We start from the raw sequence: 18,548 nt of genomic DNA on the forward strand, positions 1-18,548 counted from the left end.
ATCGTCTCCCCCCCCCCCCCCCCCCCCCCCCCCCCCCAACGTGACTTTTTGGTTTCTTAAAGAAGCCGTCTGACCTTGTAACCATTCTGTCTGGGCTTATCTTAAGTGGAGCATAGAGTATAGCCAAGAGGCCCTGCTGCCCATCTCTTTCCCTTTGAACCCTTTTAAAGTGCACTATTCTGTCTTCCCAATCCTCAGACATCACAACTACACACTCGCTTTGCATTTTAACTTCCATCTTCTTCTGGACGTGGTCCTCCGAAAGCAACAGTCGTCCTGACAAGCCGGTGATGAGCGGCTGGTAAAAAGGGGTTCACACCACGTCACCTTTTATCCGTCACCTCTCAGGTCGATGGCTACCCAGGGGAGAGGAGGGGAAGGGAAGAGGAAGAGGAGATGAGGGAGAGGGAGCCTATTGGGGCATGGCCTACATCCACTCTCTCCGGTCCCAGCAGAGGTGGGGAGGAGAGAGAGAGAGGCGAGACAGTCCAAAAAAAAAAGAAAAAAAGGGAGAAGATTCGTCCAGCAGCATTGACTTGTGGGGATTGGACCCGCTCAGCCTCCTCCACTCTATCCATCACTCAGATAATAAGAAGTGAAAAGGAGACGTGGACGAGAAGAGGAGAGAGGAGTGCATGATGATGGGATTGATGGATGGATGTGGTCCCTGGGAGAGTCGGAGCATTGCTGTATTAGGTGCCGACAAATGTCACAGGGACAAGCATGAGAGGAGGAGGGGGGGGGGGGGGGGTCCAATATGGACTCATCTTTGAAATGGCTCAAGCAAGTTGCAGGGTCAGCGTGACGCTTTCCATCACAACTGTCCTCACCGGTAACAAAAAGTCTTGAGAGTCACACTTTTTCAACGAGTTAAAAGGGTTCTAAAGTGACATAAACTCTGTGAGGAGATAATCTAGAGGAGTCTCTTGCAGTTAAACATATTTCATATGGTATATTTATTCAAAGTAATGCATGGTGCAGGGAGCGGCTGACGGCTCTCTATCCCCAAAACTAAAAAAAAAAAAAAGACTAAAGCAGCAGCAGCTGACATGGAGCAAGACTCCTCTGAGGCTATTTTTGGGGGAGAGCATGGAAAGAGGACGGGGGAAACTCATCCAGAGATCAAAAAGTGCCCCAAGGTTTAAGAGGAGGGGGGAGGGGGGGGGGGGCATCAGCTGTGCAATACCGTAGCAGTAACCAGAGAGAGGACACCCAGAGTCCCAGGGATCTTGATAATTCACTGACTTTCACTTCTCATGTCTTTTCATCCTTCTTCCCTTAAGTCTCTCTAAACCTCTCCACAAAAAAAAAAGAAAAGAAAAAGAAAAAGCAACACTTTCAATTTCTTCTTCAGCCCTCTTCCTTTCTTTCTGCCCCCCCCCCCCCACACACACACACACACACACACACACACACACACTGCCCACATCCAAACCTCTTTTATTGAGAGGGTTCAGAGAGATCTGAGAGCAGCTCACACTGATAATATAAATGTTTTATCCGTCCTCTAGCCTCTTGCTTCTGAGTCAGGAAAAAAAAATATATATATGTATACATACACATAGTTTCTTTTTCGCGCCTGCTTTATGGCGTGTGCAGTTTATCAAATTCATTCTGTAAGCAGATTTCAAAAGCAATACCTTTTATGTAACCCCTCAGGCTAGCCATGAATTTTTCAGGGTCTTAAAAGTTCAGGGTCTGGAGGGAGCAAACACAGACAAAAGCCAAACTTTGGGAGGTATTAAAGTTTTTCTTTTTCTTTTTTTTTTTTCTCCCAATATATCAACTGAAGGGAAGGGGGCGCATGTCATCATCAAAACGCACACAGAAGGAGAACAGATTTTAAAAATGATGTTTTAAGAACAGAGTTGCTTTACTACATTAAAAAAAAAAAAAAAAAAGGCACAACTTGGACACCAGAATATGTCAGCTGTGTTACCGTAATGTATCAAAGACTCCTGCTCACTTGATTTGAAGTAACGCGTGATGAAAACCAGGAGAGAGTGCACTCATGTGTACTTGATATTAAGGACACTTCTTTTTCTCACGAGGCTCTGGCCAATAACCTCCGAAGCCAATATCCCTCCGTTCTCGGCTTTTGGGGATCGTTCGGGTGCCTCTCCAGCATACGCCAGCGATTTGGCCCTAATTTGACTGGGGAGTGCTTAAAAAGGTAGCCGTTAAGCATTCCTTCCCCAGCGCCTTTTATTATTTTTATTCAGTGGGGTGGTGCAAATGTGACAGTAAGAGGCGTCGGGAGGTATACAATTTGTTCGAAGCGTCAAAAGTGGCTCTGCTTCTGCTGCAGCGCCGGGAGAAAAAGTGGAAATGCCGCAGTGGACTTCAAGTGTCCTGAAGCTGCAAAGCCTCCCTTTAGCTTTGAAGCTAAGTCTGATTCATGCCGGAGAACGTCTGCACGTCACGCTGAAAAGCGTTGTACCTGGCTGCCGCTTTTTGTCTCTGCGGTCCAAAAGATAAATGAGGACTTTCAATGGAAAAGCAAGAGGATCCAAATTGGAAATCATTACGTTAGAGGGGCCAAAAGGAAAAAGTGCCAGTTAGTCGACGCGGAACTGTCACCTGGTGAGACGCAGCTTCTAACAGCCACTTCAGGACCTCACCTTGGCTACAAACTGCCTGTCCTTCTGGTCCAAGTTGGCTGTGGGTGCCACGTAGTCCTTCCAGATGCGGACCTTGCGCTCTTTTGGCAGATCTGTCCAAGAACAGGGTCACATAATCATCATCATCATCAGTGTTAGTCCTCAACATCACCCAGAAACACACAGGATATAAAAAGGGCTTCATCAAGTGAGTAACAATTATCCATTTGGCTGGGAAAGAAAAAAAAAACAAAAAAGAAGCTCCAAAAGCTCATTATAGTGCAAACATTCCAAGGTGATTGATTGTAGGGAATGAATATCATTGCAGCGCAGAGAGAGAGAGAGAGAGAGAGAGAGAGAGAGAGAGCGAGAGAGCGAGAGCGAGAGCGAGAGCGAGAGCGAGAGCGAGAGAGAGAGGAGAGAGAGAGAGAGAGAGAGAGAGAGAGAGAGAGAGAGAGAGAGAGCGAGAGAGAGAGAGAGAGAGAGAGAGAGAGAGAGATTGTTCATCTCGAGTGGTGCTGGCATACATTTGCATAACATTTAGCTCACACAATTATTTTATTATCTCAAGAATCTGCATGTAGTTTATTTATTCTGTCTTGTATCCAATCGGTGAATTTCCACAACCAATTTACAAAGTGCATTCCTGAGCAACAGCTGAATTTAATAATGTACGAGATGACTTGTCTGTCATTGAATAAAATGCTTCACGGTGCGTTTATTAGGGAATCAAGAAGACTATTTAATAACATTTTTTAAAACACACGTAATGTTTCCTGCGTGTGTGTGTGTGTGTGTGTGTGTGTGTGTGTGTGTGTGTGTGTGTGTGTGTGTGTGTGTGTGTGGTCGCGGCGTACCGTTCAGCGGCTCGGAGTTTCTCGGCTCCCTGGGTGTAGACGGCCATGGACCAGTCGACACAGCGGGCAAAGCCTTCCTCCAGCAGGAGTTCTGTTATGTTCCCATTCTAAAAAAAAAAAAAAGACAACGAGAAGCGGGAACAGTCAGAAGAACCATTTAATGGAGACGGAAAGCCTCGAATTGTTTCCGACTCCCGTGCCTCACCGGGTGAAGGATGGTGCCCAGGATGATCTGGTTGGGGCAGCTCTCCAGGATGATCTGAACGTCTCTTTGCAGGAGACGGGACTCGGTGAAGAATTTGGCCTCTGCCGCGAACGGGTCTGGTGACTCTGTACCGTCCGCTTCTCGCTTGAACGCGGGACACTGGCGAAAAAGGAGAACACACATTGAGACAATAATACCTCAATCAAATGGGTATTGTGTGAGAAATGGGAAATGTTTTGAAATGCGATTAGATTACAATCGCCGCCATTGGAAGAGAAGCGTGCGTTGTGTGTAGTGAAATTCCCAGCAGTCAAACCAGAGCCTCTCGGAGTTGATTTTTGTGTCCACATTCTTTCGATACAATCAGGTTTTTTTTGGTTTTTTTCTTTTCTGTGAACAACTGTTATCCACTTTTAACCGGTGTCACCTTGCTGCCCGCGCTATCTGTATTCTCCTTTGAGCGTGGCAAAACACCAGATAAATAAAAACACAACAGGAGCAGACGAGCCTTTGAACGACGACACAAAGAACACCTCGATACGGATGCAATATCTTTAAGTGTGTGGAAAAAAAAGAAAAGAAAAGAAGAAGAGTTATCTGGAGCGGTCCATCGTAAATTCTGGGCTTTATGAAAGAGACTGATGGGGAAATGTAGTGGGGCGGATAAGACTCTGGTAGAACAAACACAGACAGACTTTTCTGTCTACCTTCAAACACTTTAATAGTTTTTGTGACGGTAAAAGTGAAGAAGGCGGGTGTGGAGGAAACCCTTTTATCTACATCTGGAGAGCTATTTTCTGCCGTTTGCCATTTATTAAGTCGCTCACTCGTAGTTATTTGTGAATGTATTCCATCGGCTCCACAGTCACATTCCACCACATGGGCGAGGCGCAGCAGGTGAGTGGCGGTTACCTTCACTCCGGAAAGCATGACCGTGACCAGGTAGTAGTCGGGGAGCAGCAAGGCACGGACAACGCTGCCGTCTCGCACGTGCTCGATGATGGCTGGAGGGAGGGAGGGAGGGAGGGAGGGAGGGAGGACGACAGGAGTGTTAATGCACTGATAAATGTTGTCAGAAACTGAAAACCAAATAAGAAAGATCCTTTAAGAAAAACTGAAAAAAGTACACGGAAACAATATTCACTGGTTAAAAAAAAAAAAGTATTTCAACTATGATATATCGCTCCCAAAAAAAAAGAAGACGGCATGAATTTTCGGCTGTATATTTCATACTGAAAAATGTGAGAGGACTGAATCGGTTATTAGGCCTCCAGGGTGAAACCTAATATCTGATACTTCCATGTAAGCTGTCCCAAGGCTAGTCGGGCAAGACCAATACTAAAAAAAAAATAAAAAAAATAGAAATAGATTTCATTAATATCAATCTACCCTGGGGAGAGCGTCAAAGCGCGTATTCTCTTTCTCCCACCATGCCTCGTTGAACTCAAAACTATGATACCTGTGATCTGCCCAAAATAACCACTGTGTTTTACCGAGCAGTGGAATTGAGACGTCTCGCTGAGGGATTGCTCTCCGGTACTTCTCAAAAAAAAAAAAAAAGGGGGGGGGGGAAGAAAGTTACGGCCTCTTTGGCAGACTGTGCACTTAAAGCGATACTCCATCCGAGAGCTTTATGAAACGCTCACTACTGTAGGTCGAAAAAGGGTGGCTGGGGAAAAAAAAAAAAAAAAAAAAAGCTCTGCAGTTGTGAACGGCTGTGGTATTTTCAAAACTATTATCCAAAAATATAGCCAACGCACTCCTTCTATGTTGCTATTCCGGTCAATCCTCTGACAGTCAGACGTAAGCAGCCATTTGAGCTGCGTAAACCCAAGGTGACTACAGACTTCTAGTACATACTTCTAGTACAGACTTCTAGTACATACTTCTAGTACATACTTCTAGTACTTGCTTTTAGGGCCACCTTTCTCGCCTACAGCGGTGAGTACTTGCTCCTGAAAGGTACACGTTTTGGAGTATCACTTTAAAGGTTTTTACGACGCTTTATGCAACATATCGAAGCTTCAATTTATTTGGAAAGCTTTTGAGGCATTACATCGTATTTTTCTCCAAAATCATATCGCTCAGCTGTTGCTCCTGACCTCTGAAGTACTTTAAGAAATGGACAGGATGCGATTGAAAGGCATTTCACGCATAAATGGTAGTCGGTGATGGTTCTCTCTCTACACACCTTCTTTCTGTGCATAACTTGTGTGTCTCTATTCCGGTGTGTGTGTGTGTGTGTGTGTGTGTGTGTGTGTGTGTGTGTGTGTGTGTGTGTGTGTGTGTGTGTGTGTGTGTATTCCGTTTCTCAACCACAGCAACTCGACGCACATTTAAAGCGCTTCGGCTGAATTGTTGCTTCCAATTTAAAAACAACCCCCGACCGCCTCTCATGAATAGTAAGAAGAAGAAATGAAAGCCTTCCCCTGCTCATTTCACCATTCAATTAAAGTGTAGTGAAATGAGCTGAGCCGCCGCTAACGGCGGTCACCTGGAAATGAATGGAGTGGAACATTCCACCTCCGGAAGGGTCAGAGAGGAGAGGAATGAGCCGGTGATGGGTGATAAAGCATTGTGCCATTAAATGCCCTGAAGCAGATATTAAGAACAACGACGTCTTCAACCAAACCAACCAAAAAAAAAAAACACGGTTGATTTCTGACAAAGCCCGCCCCCCCCACCCCACCCCACCACCCGAACCCATTACCGTTGATAGGTTTCTGGTGCAAGGAGTCGACGAAGTTGCGGGGATTCTCAATGGTGTACTTGATGTCGCGGATGGTGTGTGCGCCGCCACCCTCGCTCCACAAGCCCTTCTTGGACGCTTTGGACTGGTCCTCCAAATCACAGAGTCTGGCCTGGTCTGGACTGCGCACGCACACACACAGAGACACACACACACACACACACACACACACACACACACACACACACACACACACACACACACACACACACACACAGAGACACACACAGGAAAGTTTAAGACACAATAAAAGGAACACCCGCAAAACCCATCAAGCTCTGGACGGCTGTTGAAGTGATAGAGTCAGTGTGTTGCTTTACATCGTGTGTTCTCACAACACAATTGTGTGACTTTAATCACTGGCACTTTTAAAAAATGACCTTCAGTGCGTAAAATAGGAAACCTAAATAAAGTCTTTTATTAGCTTTACTTCAATGGTTCAGTAGCGTGCGACTCTCAGGCGGCTTCTAGAACTACAATGACAACAACTTGTAGGCAAAAGGTCTTTTCAACCTCCATCATGAAGTCACTGCAACAGAACATCGGTCGCTGGCCTCAACATGTACACATTAAAAAGGCATAGGACTGCAAAAAAAAAATAAAATAAAATAAAAATGTATCCAAGCATTTTGTGAAGAGACAATAACGGTGTTTGGCGGCTCCCTCAAAAAGAAACCGCGCGGCTGGCTACAAACGCCACAATTAATTCCACGCTGGCTCTCCAAATTGTGCCGCCTAATGCTTGTTTTAGGGCCATTGTACAACGTTAATTATATTCATTACTTCAAATGGCCAACAGGCTTTTGTTTAGAATCAAAAGGCTGCCCGGTTGATATGGGAGAAGCACTGGTGACTCGAGCTTTTTCTTTAAAAAACTGGAAGTTTTCACATCTTGCTGCCTAAAGACAATGTTCGCTTTGGAGAAGCAACAAAGTGGGTCACAATTAAACCACCGCACACATAATCCAATTCAATTTATTTTGTATAGCCCAAAATCGCAAATTTGCCTCAGAGCGCTTCACAATCTGTACAACACACACACACACACACACACACACGTAGCCTGTTCTCCAGCTGTGTGCTTCCCGATTGGGCTTTTGGACTCGTGCCCAAAAAGCCGCCGTAGAGTTCCCCTCGACCTCCACGCTGATTTTCGCTACCAACTTCAAAAATGTAAAATCGAAAACGGTTTCTTGCTGACTGAGCAACAACGGTGAAACTTTCTGCGAGGAGTCAAATGGTGTTTAAGCTACTTAGAATTTAAGAGACTAAACGGGAACAGAGATAGAGTGAGAGAAAGGCAACAGTGAAATCAAAAAAGGAGAGCAGACGTAACGTAAAGCCACGGAAATAAATGGAAAGCACAAAACAAGGAGGTTAAGATATAGAAAGAGCTTCCATGTGCGGAGGCAGACGATAGTGAACTCATCCTCGTCTCTAAATAAACCAAATTCTTTTTAGGTCAGCGACGCCTTCCAACCAATGCTTGAAATCAAAACGGATATTGATGGGTAAGAAAGTGCAACACTGAGCAAGGCTACTGGAGGAACAACAGCCAAGAAAAAACAACTTTCAATTCCCTTATATTTGAACACACTGTAGGCTATATCTTTCATCTCCATGGGGTTCCCTTGTGCAACCAGAGATACTTTAAATAGATACAAAATGTTGAACTTAAGCGAGTGGTTTTTCAGCTCCCTGTTGGCTCAGAGTTTGGAGAAGGTGGAGGCTGTCTGGTTCCCTTGTGAACTGGACTGGAGGGGGTTCCGGTCCTTGTGAGCAGCGAGGCCCAAAACGAGCACGGCTCATTCCCCTCAGACGTTTCACACCCGACAAACAAGCTCTCCTACGGGGCTCCAGTTAAAAAGGGAGCAACGGAGGATTAGAAAACATAGTTGATCTCCATGTTTATGTGGAACCCTTCTGCTCTGTTCCCCCCCGTGTGTGTGTGTTCTGGTGTGTGTGTGTTCTGGTGTGTGTGCGCGCATTCTGGCGAGTGTGTGTGTGTGTGTGTGTGTGTGTGTGCGTTCTGGCGTGTGTGTGTGTGTGTTCTGGCGTGTGTGCATGTGTTTTGGTGTTTGTGTGTGTGTGTGTGTGTGTGTGTGTGTGTGTGTGTGTGTGTGTGTGTGTGTGTGTGTGTGTGTGTGTGTGTGTGTGTGTGTGTGTGTGTGTGTGTGTGTGTGTGTGTTGTGGCGGGCTGCTGAGCTCTCGCCCCAGCCCTCAAATCTGAATCAACCGACTGTTTTCCGAAGCCAAAGTCAACTCCTGAACACGTTTATCTGCAGTGTCCGGAGCAATCATCATTATAATCACACACACCGCCCCCCCCCCCATAATCACGATCACATCCTAGTTAGCGTGATCAACGTAGCCCGTCATGAGGGGTAATGATATTGGAGGCCAGCGCACTGAGGGGAACAACAGAGTCCTTAAGCCCTCACTGAGTAATGGGCCCCCCTCCCTTTGGCCAAATGATGTCCGCTTACACTTAAAGCACCATATACATTAGCGCTCGTTCTGGGCCATTGCACAGAAGGCTCGAAATGGGTCATTAGCGGCGGAATATTCACATCGACTCTGTTCGTGTTGGAGGATACAAATGTAGCAGCATGAGTCAAATTGCTTGTAATGTGTGTAATGTGCAAATACTGCCACTGGGGGGGGGGGGGGGGGATAGACGGCCCTTTGTCATAGCGCTGGGTGCGCTACGTTTATCTAGGGGATCACTGTGTGAGGGCAGTGTGGCGGTGGAGGGTTTCAGAGGGACAGCGCTGTAGCAGCAGGGCAATACTGCCACCATCTGGGACACCACGGCTCCGTCTCCATCCTCCACGGTCCGCCAGTTGACGACTTATGCGGAACTCCCCACAGATTTGACAGCGTTGTGCTGCTAAATGAAGCCGTCGTGTGCCAAAAAAAAAAAAAAAATATTGACTTCTCATTCTGTGTATAGACTGAAACCAGCTTTGAGGCGATTACTTCATAACTACGCTGAATGAGCCAACCGTTTTTGGAGGGAAAGCATTGATGGTATCGGCCTCTTGTATAAAAGGCATCCTTTAGGTCGGGCCAACAGAACCTAATCTGTAAGAATGAGATACTAAGAGACACTATGACATATGGTAAAGTCACATATTGCGTGGGAAATTGGATTAAAAGCTAGTCTGCACGGAAAATCTAAACGCATTTTTCTTTTTTTAATCATCTTACCAAAAAGCAGAGAGAATGCAAACATAACCTTTTTTCCAAGTACCAGTTTCAAAACAGGATTTAGCGCTTGGAACCGTTCTGTGCTCGTGTCGTTCCATTCGGCCTGCATAGAAACCATTCGTGTCAACAGACAGTAGCTGCAGGTAGCTGCAGGTAGCGTAGAGGCAAACATCTTACTTGTTCCCCCTGATTCCTTCCCTGCGGACTGTGGCCAGGCCCTCAATCACCAAAGCGTCAGCAAGGTTCTCGCCTGTCGTGTCTGAAATGAGAGGACAGAGAAAAAGAAAGAGCGTTTATTCGGACCGGCACAGCAGTTGGTTCAGGTCGGGTATTTTGTTTGGACCAGAGGAGAATCATGGGTGTTGACATTCAGGATAACAAAATCACCAACCAGCTGATAAGCTAGCAGCAGGTACAACTTCCATTAGAAGTACTCTGCATTACTGCACCACCGTCAAACTATTTGAAAAACGGGGTATTTAACAAATTTCTAATGTTTTTTTTTTTTTGGGGGGACAAAATAGATGAACAACAATTTGAAAGCTCAATCATAACCCAGAATTTTGGGGAGACGCTCGAGTAGCAATAATAACTGTAAGTGTATTATGAGTTATGAGTATTTTTTACCAATGTGGACATTGTTCAGAGCAGTTTGTCGCTTTAGAAGCGCGAGTCCACTCACCTCTCCCCAGGTACACCATGCCGTACTCACGGCCCAAAGCCGTCTTGATTTCCACGGTGAAGCACACTTCTCTGCCGATCAGCTTCTTCCGCAGGAACTCTCTGGCTTGAAAGGCCCACGGCTGCAACACAGACAGACGGGAACGTTCACGCGCCGGTGGTATCTTAAAGTTTTGAAGCCTGACTGAGCGTCGACATGTCGGCATCTCGCGGCTTCGTCGTCGCTTACAAATCAGGCCAATTCATACATAATTAGAACTGCGTGATGGGAATGAGGAGAGCAAAGTCATGCGACAAATATTCCAAAACCTTCTCCACACAGTGAAAAACAAAAAAGGAGCCCACATTGGACTGTCGTAGCGAGTGGTGCAGGACACACAGATAAACATATTTAAACCCAAACACAACGGGACAGGGCTGCTCACCTCATCGGGGGTGTCCTTGGATTCGGTCTGGCCCTGGGCGGCTCGACGGGCCATGGCCCCCGCTCGGACATTACTGAGATTAATCTGACGCTCCGGGGGAGGGCCACCTCGAGGCTGGCCCCGAACAATGATGGCGCAGCCTGACAAGACCTGGAGAGACAAAAAGAAGAAGAAGAAGAAAAAAAAAAAAAAAAAAAAAGATATATTTATTCGGCAAATGCAGATACCATCTTCAAACACTCTCTTCTTGAAATCTAGTCATCACAACGAAAGACACAAACACCTGGAACAAATAGCAGACCACAACACCGGCGTGGAAAGAAGAAACCAGCGGCAACTTTCGGTTTCTATTTCCTCTCAGACGACACACTTAGTAAACCGTTTTGTTTTGTATTTGCTTTGCGGCAAGTGTCAACCTAACAAGCCCTGTGGGCGGGACATGAAGCACTCATTTAGAAACAGCGTAACAAACAGGTACAGTAGGTAGACCAATAATGAAACCATGCATTTTGTGAATTAGATCTAGTTTCACGTGTTCAGCATGCTGAGTGGATGTAAATCAATTTCCAATTCACAAAAAAATCACAGTAGCTATAAAATGGCAAAAACCTTAAAAAAAAAAAAAAAAAAAAAAAAAAAAAGACGTTGAAAGCTATTGTGGAGCTGGAAAGCAGCGTCCCGTTGCACGTTGCCATGTAGACAGGCTGTCATTCAAAACGCAAGGTGAGATCACGGCATCTGATAACGTAGCTAAATACAAAAAAAAAAGATAACCTACTCATGGGTTTGACAACCGTGGCATTTACACGAATCTGAGCAAACACCTTTTATCTGTGGACTCTCCAGTGTGTCTGCAGGGAGCATCACTGGGGGCTGTTGATCTAAGATGTGGGTCAGATAAAGTCTTTCATCAAATCGCCACCAATCCCCACTATATCCAAGTAAGAGGCTCAGCAGAAGAGGAGCTGTGATTTCTATACACTGACCAGGCATTGGGGGGGGGGGGGGCACTACCATCCTACCCTTCGACCCCCCCCCCCCCCCACTCCTCCTCCTCTGTTTACAAAAAGGGACAAGTTCCACTTGGGATGCGCCACACGGCTTTGCTCAATTCCTTGATGACTCCTTTCTCAAGACTGCATTAGATAAGAGCTATTAATGAAGGGCTTTCTATAAATCATGTACACCGTGTGCAAAAATAAATCAACGACAGACATGGTGAAAGTAAAAAAAAATTAATAAATTAAAAAAAAGTTAATTTGAAAGTAATTTCTAACCAAATTATATTAATCCAATCTCTCAATTCCTTTGGTAATAACACACGAGAGTGTCACAGACTCACACTCGTCCTCGAGGGGAGTGCTACTGTAGTTACCACAGTTGTAAAAACACCTGGAGACGAGTGTATTAGTGTGTTGATTACGCTCTCTGTGATAAAGCAGCATGACATGCAACTTTTCTCACTAATACGAACATGTAAAAGTACAGACTGGAGCAGTCTGCTTCATGGTGGCCTACAGAAGACTGTGGGTCTACGGGGCACCGACCTCAGGCCTCAAACTACACATCTATGCGAGGCACTTATGAAGAAAACCTGTTAACTTTATCTACAAGGTCATCTTTTATCTGTTTGTAGATAGTGCCAAAAATATATATATATATCAACGGTGAAGTAACACCGGACGAACAGAGATCATGCACGACCCAGATGAATGGGAGATTATAAGGGCAAGAAAGTTGTAGCTACGTGTCAGTTTCCAGTGGCTGGTTTGTTCACCAGCACTCTGGATAAATGCTCCGACTATGACGTGAAGTGTCGCAACACAGCGCGTACAATCCTAGATTTCCCCACGTTAATAACGGGAACTTCAACCGCTGAAAGATGACAAATCAGCATTTAGAGGAAATGTTGTGAGGGACAATAATGAAACGCTATAAGGAGAGGCTATGTGGGTTAGCTTACACGCTACTTGGCTAAGTGCTAATTCACAAAAAAGCCAATAACATGAATGAATTGAACTCGCGTAAACGCTGCCAACTGCGTGGTCCGGTAGCAGTGCAGACCACCAACTTTGTACATAAATCCACACTTGCTGGACAGTAAACGCTAATAGCTAACGGTTAGCTAGCCAATAGCTGGGAAGCTGAACATCTGTTAACGTGACAGTTAATTTACAAAATGACATATTTTTAAATGTAAGTTAAAGCCACTTTGTCTCATGGCAGTTGACTTTTGACAGCGGCACTGTTTTGTCCACACACGTAACAATTCCACTGAAAGTGTTAAGTTAACTGCAACTATAGCTAACTAGCAAGATAGCAAACATGTGCTAACGTCAATTGGCTTCAGCTTATTAGCAGGCTAGCAAGTGTTGTAGCAAACCAGCTAATGCTAGCTGGCAGGCTGCCGCAGCTTTGTGAGCTGGATGTTAGTGACAGTGGTTAGTGACACGTTGCCGACACTGGTATTTAACAGACGGTTGCATTTATATCGTAAAAAAGTTAAATTGAAGTTGTATTAGAAGCGATAGTAAGTGACACGTTAGCCTTCATTAGCCCTTGGCTCAGTTAGCAAGCTAACTTCACTAGCGGTATTCCTAGGCTCACACATTCGTATGATAGGATTCCTACCATTTTCACAATTCCTCTTTGCAGGGAAGCAGCCGGAGAAGGGGCTGTCTGAGCTGGTGCCGAAACAGATGCCATGTCCACCGTTTAGAGATATAACGCCGTTAAAGGGGTGACCAGGTAAGGGAGCTGGGACTCTCAAGTGAGTGACTCTTCTACTGAAAGCCAAGAGAAAAAAGGCTGAACAACGATCAACACACACGTTATACCGGAAACACACTTTGCCATGCATACACACACGTCAAAATCGTTCCGGGTCTGAGGAGCGCAATGAATGGGAGCGAATGGAGCCTCCTCTCGACCGCGTAGACAAATTGAAATAAAGTCTTCCGGAGCAAGAGGTTCGACACGTCAGCATAGCGTTAACGCAGCTAATGCTGCCTTCGAGGTGCGTCGGGAATTTTCTGTTGCGATCCGAACGTCACACGAACTCCTCTACAAAAATGACAAAACGAAGCAGACTGCAGCTTAAATATCGTAGCAGAACAATTGTCAGAAAGAAACAGTCATTAGAGATGTGAGAGTTTAGAAGATATGTCAACAATCTCTGTCTAAAAAATGGTGTACTTTGCATGAAATGTTATTGATTAATATGTATTAAAACTGTTTATAAAACTGCACTGATGTTTAATTGATGTCTGTTTTTGATAAATAGATTTAGCCCAAAGTCCTGCATATCTTCTCTTCATTCTGGCCCTGCAGCTTTGTTCCACAAGACTGAAATGACATAAACCCCAAAAATATAATATAATAGTTATGCGATTCTTTTTAATATAATTTCTGACTGAATTTAACAGGATGGCACACACACACACACAAGCTGGTATGCATGAGGTTTACAGGCCACAAATAATGAAATATTTGACTCAACAGAACAAGACAGTTCATTAACCTATGAACCCTTCTCACATCAGACATTTGGACTGTCACAGCAGGAAAAGCACAGGCAGAACTAATAACATTAACAGTTCCAGGGCCCTGGTGCTGTGCATGCTCACTCATTGTTATGCTTTACTGGGACACTTAATGGAATGGAGCCATTGCTAATGATATTGTTATCATCATAATTGTTTGTCAATTTAAACTCTAATAAGGATGAATATGAAACAAGAATAAATATGATTATGACAAATAATGAGTAACGGATAGTGTTACCATCAATATTGTGGTGATAGCATCACACTGGGGATAATCTTGCATCAGATATATATATTTATATATTTATTTATTTTTTCTTCTGCGGCTCAGTTGTGCCAGGCAGCTCATAGATGTGACTGTGAGTAACTGTGAGTGGGCAGCCGAGCATTGCTGGAAAAGAACGTTACTACTCATGGGACCTACTCTAAATATTTACAGGCTAAATACCTTGAGATGTTTTTATAATGCTTTTGATACGCTGACATTAATTCCCAAAAGGAGTAACTTGTGACTGTGAACTGTGTGTGACAGCGAGAGACGGGCAGACAGAATGCTTCTTGGCATAGATTCTAACTCTCTCTCTCTCTCTCTCTCTCTCTCTCTCTCTCTCTCTCTTGAGGTCCAAAATATCTCCCGGTGTTGCTTAGATGGTTTCAGATTTAGAACGTGTGAAGGCCACAGCATATGCTTCACCTCAAGTTTCATATCCTATACATCTATTTCTGTATTTAAGTATACAGCTAATCAATTTTTTGTTGTTACAAATAGCCCCCTCCCCACTGAATTACCTCTGCCCATGCATATGTGTGCATACTGCAAATTATAGTGGCTTATATACATTTACAATGAGTTGTAATCGGTGTGTAAATTACAATGTAATGTAGCATCACATGTGGCAGAGTTGTGTGACTTGTAAGGTGGCCATTTTGGCACAAGCATTTGTGATTCTGCTTTAGTATGTCTGGATGTTCATTCCAGTCAGTCAGTGGTAAGGTTAAGTTGTTAACAACTAAACATTTTCAACCTAAAGTGTTTTGATATTATCATAACCTATTTATCATATTAATCTTGGGCAATTCAAGCCAGCACATCTTCTATTTGTATTACTTAGTTTCCAGCTGACTCAAAGTCATTTTTTGTTTCTATACATATAAAACACTCGTAATGTACATCAGTGACGTACTTATTTCAGAAGCTGTCTTCATGATATTACCTGAGGGGGAAAAAAAAGAAAGAAAAGAAAAAAGGCGACACATGACAAATGATGAATATACAAATCCAGAATCTAGTGTTTTTTACATGGCATGATTTAAAACATACTCACATTGGAAGGGGCACTGGTTCTCCTATTCACATGTAGGAAAAGTTTTCATACTCATAATGCAATATTAACATGAAGGATAGCAAACCATGAACATGACATCAAAATGCGTGGACCATACGAACCTCCTGGGTTGAAATGGCCCACCGTGTTCCTGTTCAGATACATCTCTCATTAGTTGTGTGACTAAAAGCGTTATTGAACAGCAGGTAAAGATGAACTAGCTGCACATCTTTGGTGTACAGTGAGTTTTGCATACAACACTAATACTCTTTGGCTAATGCGCACTGAGGACCTCTTCATTGATGTAGGTTTAGAAAGAGCGTGCTGGATGTTCTGTTTTCCAATGGGATGTTATTATTCAGAAGACGCTTACTGTTGGAGCGCATAATGTAGTTTATTCAAATAGCATGCGGATTTTGTTATAGCGTGTTGCGCAAGGTTTGAAAAAAACAAAAAAAAAACGTAGGAAAAACAGGAATATTGCTCGTCTGTTTGGCATTTGGTGTAATTTAGCCTGTTTGTTATAACATTTCTGTGTAACCGATTTGCACGACACAACAACTACTATCCTCAAAGGAGTGACGCAAATTTTCAGTAAAAAAAAAAAAAAGTGGATTTGGATCAGAAACAAGAGCAATGGTCTCCACCGTGGGCACACTATTTCACCTGTTATACAAAGAGATTTGATAATGAATTACACGATTTTAAGACAATTTTACAATTAAAAGAACGTATTTTTAATGTATCTTCAAAAAAAAAAATGTAATTAGTTCAAGACAACGGTGGAATATATAAAGTATTGTAAACACAGGTTACATACAATGTGTAACTAACACGTCATTTATCCAATTTTGAGCCTTTAAATCTTTAGAAATATAACAAGTTTAAAATGTCTAATAACCATAAGGTCACACCATCCTGCTTGTGTAAAAAAGAAAGCATTTAAGACTCAGTTCAAATTGAATAGTATATTACGATAGACGATTTTTGTGTTGAAGCCTATACTGCTGAAAAACGGCACATTTGACCACGGACATGAAACTTCATTAATAATGAAGGACGAAAACAAGCGTCTGCGTTCACAGGATGGAAGAAAACAATCACCAAAGTAAGAATAAGAAAAACATGGAAAATACATAAATGTCATAACAGGGTGAAGACAACTGCTAGACAAGCGACCAGGGAGGCAGCGTCGTTGTGCACACGGCACCTTAGTGCGCTCTGGAGAGGTCTTGGTAACCTTTTTACGCGGATGAATACACCACATTTCTCAACGCTTCAGGGCGCAGCAAAGCACCGATATAGATGTTCCATGCACTAGACAAACACCTGGGACGTGTTGGTAAAATGTATACGTATTTTGTGGCGTGATTCAGACACTTAAACTCCCGCTCCTTCCTTTGGCGAACCCAGTTTAGAATTTACGCACCACGATTGTGTGGCACTGTTTTAACAACACAACCTAAGTACTTTAATCAACCTCGTTTGGCACACGCTGCACGTGCAATAAAGTACTATAAATCAATGACCACATCAACTCCCCGGTAATAAATGAAAAGGCTTGCCTTATTTGTCCTTTGTCTCCGTTGGCAAGGAGACGATGGTGTCCAAAAAAATGGCTGTCCTCTATCTAACCTGGCTGATTGTGCTAAGTATTATTGTCCTCTAACTCATGGTTAATGTATAATTTGGGCCATATGGCATTTTAAAATCTGAGCCTTTATTTCGGTGGCACTTCGATCTGTGTGGACCCAACTAATGATATTCAATTAGTCATTAAACAGGCCAAAAGACGAGCCTTGTGTGGGTTTTCACATAGGCTAATATTTGCTCGTCAAATATTTCCCTTTGAAACGTTTACAACGCATTTTTATCTGCAGGCTGCCCAAAGAACATCTGTGAGGGTTATTTTAACCTCCCTCTTCTGGATAAACGAGGTCCCCCAATTGGCCCTTTCCTTGCGCCCATATGAGTATATTTGTTCACGTTTCGAAAGAAAATGTAATAAAGAGAGACTGGGTGATGGATTTATGAATTATTAAAAGCACTTTACCATATGTTAGTCGTCACTGGCGCAGATTTCCAAATGTTTGTTTTATGAAAAAAGACCAGAGATCCTTTTAATCTAGGCCACTTAACCTGGGAAAGGATGCTAATGTCACGTGACTTTTTATAAATATATATATCCCCCCCCCCCCCCCCCCCCCCCCCCCCACCTCCACCCCCCCATGGAAGGATGGGAAACATGCCAGTGTTGTGAATTCAATTGTGTCGGATGACACGCACCGAAGCAGAAAGTTTACTAAATTGTGTTGCAGTGAAAAATTGGTTTGTTTGATCGAGACTGTCGCCGCCACTGCGCAAAAGAAACGCAGTGAGAATTCCCAAACTTGAATAAACTGTTACAAGATGATGATTTTAGTAGTTTCATATCTTATTTGACTAAGTTTATCAAGCACATGCAACTCGTGTTTTATTATTTCTCCGTTAATAAATGTTTGATGTGCATACTCCTGTATAAGGAGACTGTGAGCACGATCACGAGCTCGAGCTCAAATCTAGATGAGTACTTAACTTAAATAACAACTTGGAAGGCTCTTTGGTGGAATCTTCCTGAATCATGAATTTCCATGCCTCAATCTCTGCATATTGAATTAAATCAAACTACTGGACTTTTTTTCTCTTTTTTTTGGTGAAAATACAAGTGGAATAAAAACCAAAATGTTAAGATGTCATATCTAGAGACCTACCAACCTAAAGCCCACTTTAAGCCCATAATGCCCACATTCACTTCCAGGCAATATTGACATTTCAGGTAACAGGCTCCACGTCACGTTGAGGTCAGCAGGCCTATAAATGTCTGCTGAAGGGCGTCATTCCCCTCATTGTCATTCAGCAGAGATACGAGGAGTTACCTGGAACAAGTTGATTTTCCTACAGGCGACGTGGTG

General features: G+C 43.7%; 1 protein-coding gene across 1 annotated transcript in view; it reads right to left on the reverse strand.

Annotated features, from left to right (window-relative positions):
* The window catches only part of snd1 (staphylococcal nuclease and tudor domain containing 1), a 150,525-nt gene extending 136,927 nt beyond the window's left edge, over positions 1-13,598 (reverse strand). Inside the window, exons 1-9 of the mRNA XM_068717407.1 lie at positions 13,359-13,598; positions 10,728-10,877; positions 10,304-10,424; positions 9,799-9,880; positions 6,373-6,533; positions 4,575-4,666; positions 3,663-3,821; positions 3,453-3,564; positions 2,622-2,707 (exon numbers count right to left, since the gene is read on the reverse strand). Of these exons, the coding sequence (XP_068573508.1) occupies positions 2,622-2,707; positions 3,453-3,564; positions 3,663-3,821; positions 4,575-4,666; positions 6,373-6,533; positions 9,799-9,880; positions 10,304-10,424; positions 10,728-10,877; positions 13,359-13,433 (1,038 nt within the window). The 5' untranslated portion in view covers positions 13,434-13,598. The remainder of the gene's footprint in view (positions 1-2,621; positions 2,708-3,452; positions 3,565-3,662; positions 3,822-4,574; positions 4,667-6,372; positions 6,534-9,798; positions 9,881-10,303; positions 10,425-10,727; positions 10,878-13,358) is intronic.
* Positions 13,599-18,548: the final 4,950 nt, after the last annotated feature.

The sequence above is a fragment of the Cebidichthys violaceus genome, unplaced genomic scaffold (assembly GCF_023349555.1).
Source record: "Cebidichthys violaceus isolate CVI_PGR_0920_01 unplaced genomic scaffold, fCebVio1.0.p SCAF_21, whole genome shotgun sequence".
Classification (NCBI taxonomy): Eukaryota; Metazoa; Chordata; class Actinopteri; order Perciformes; family Stichaeidae; genus Cebidichthys; species Cebidichthys violaceus.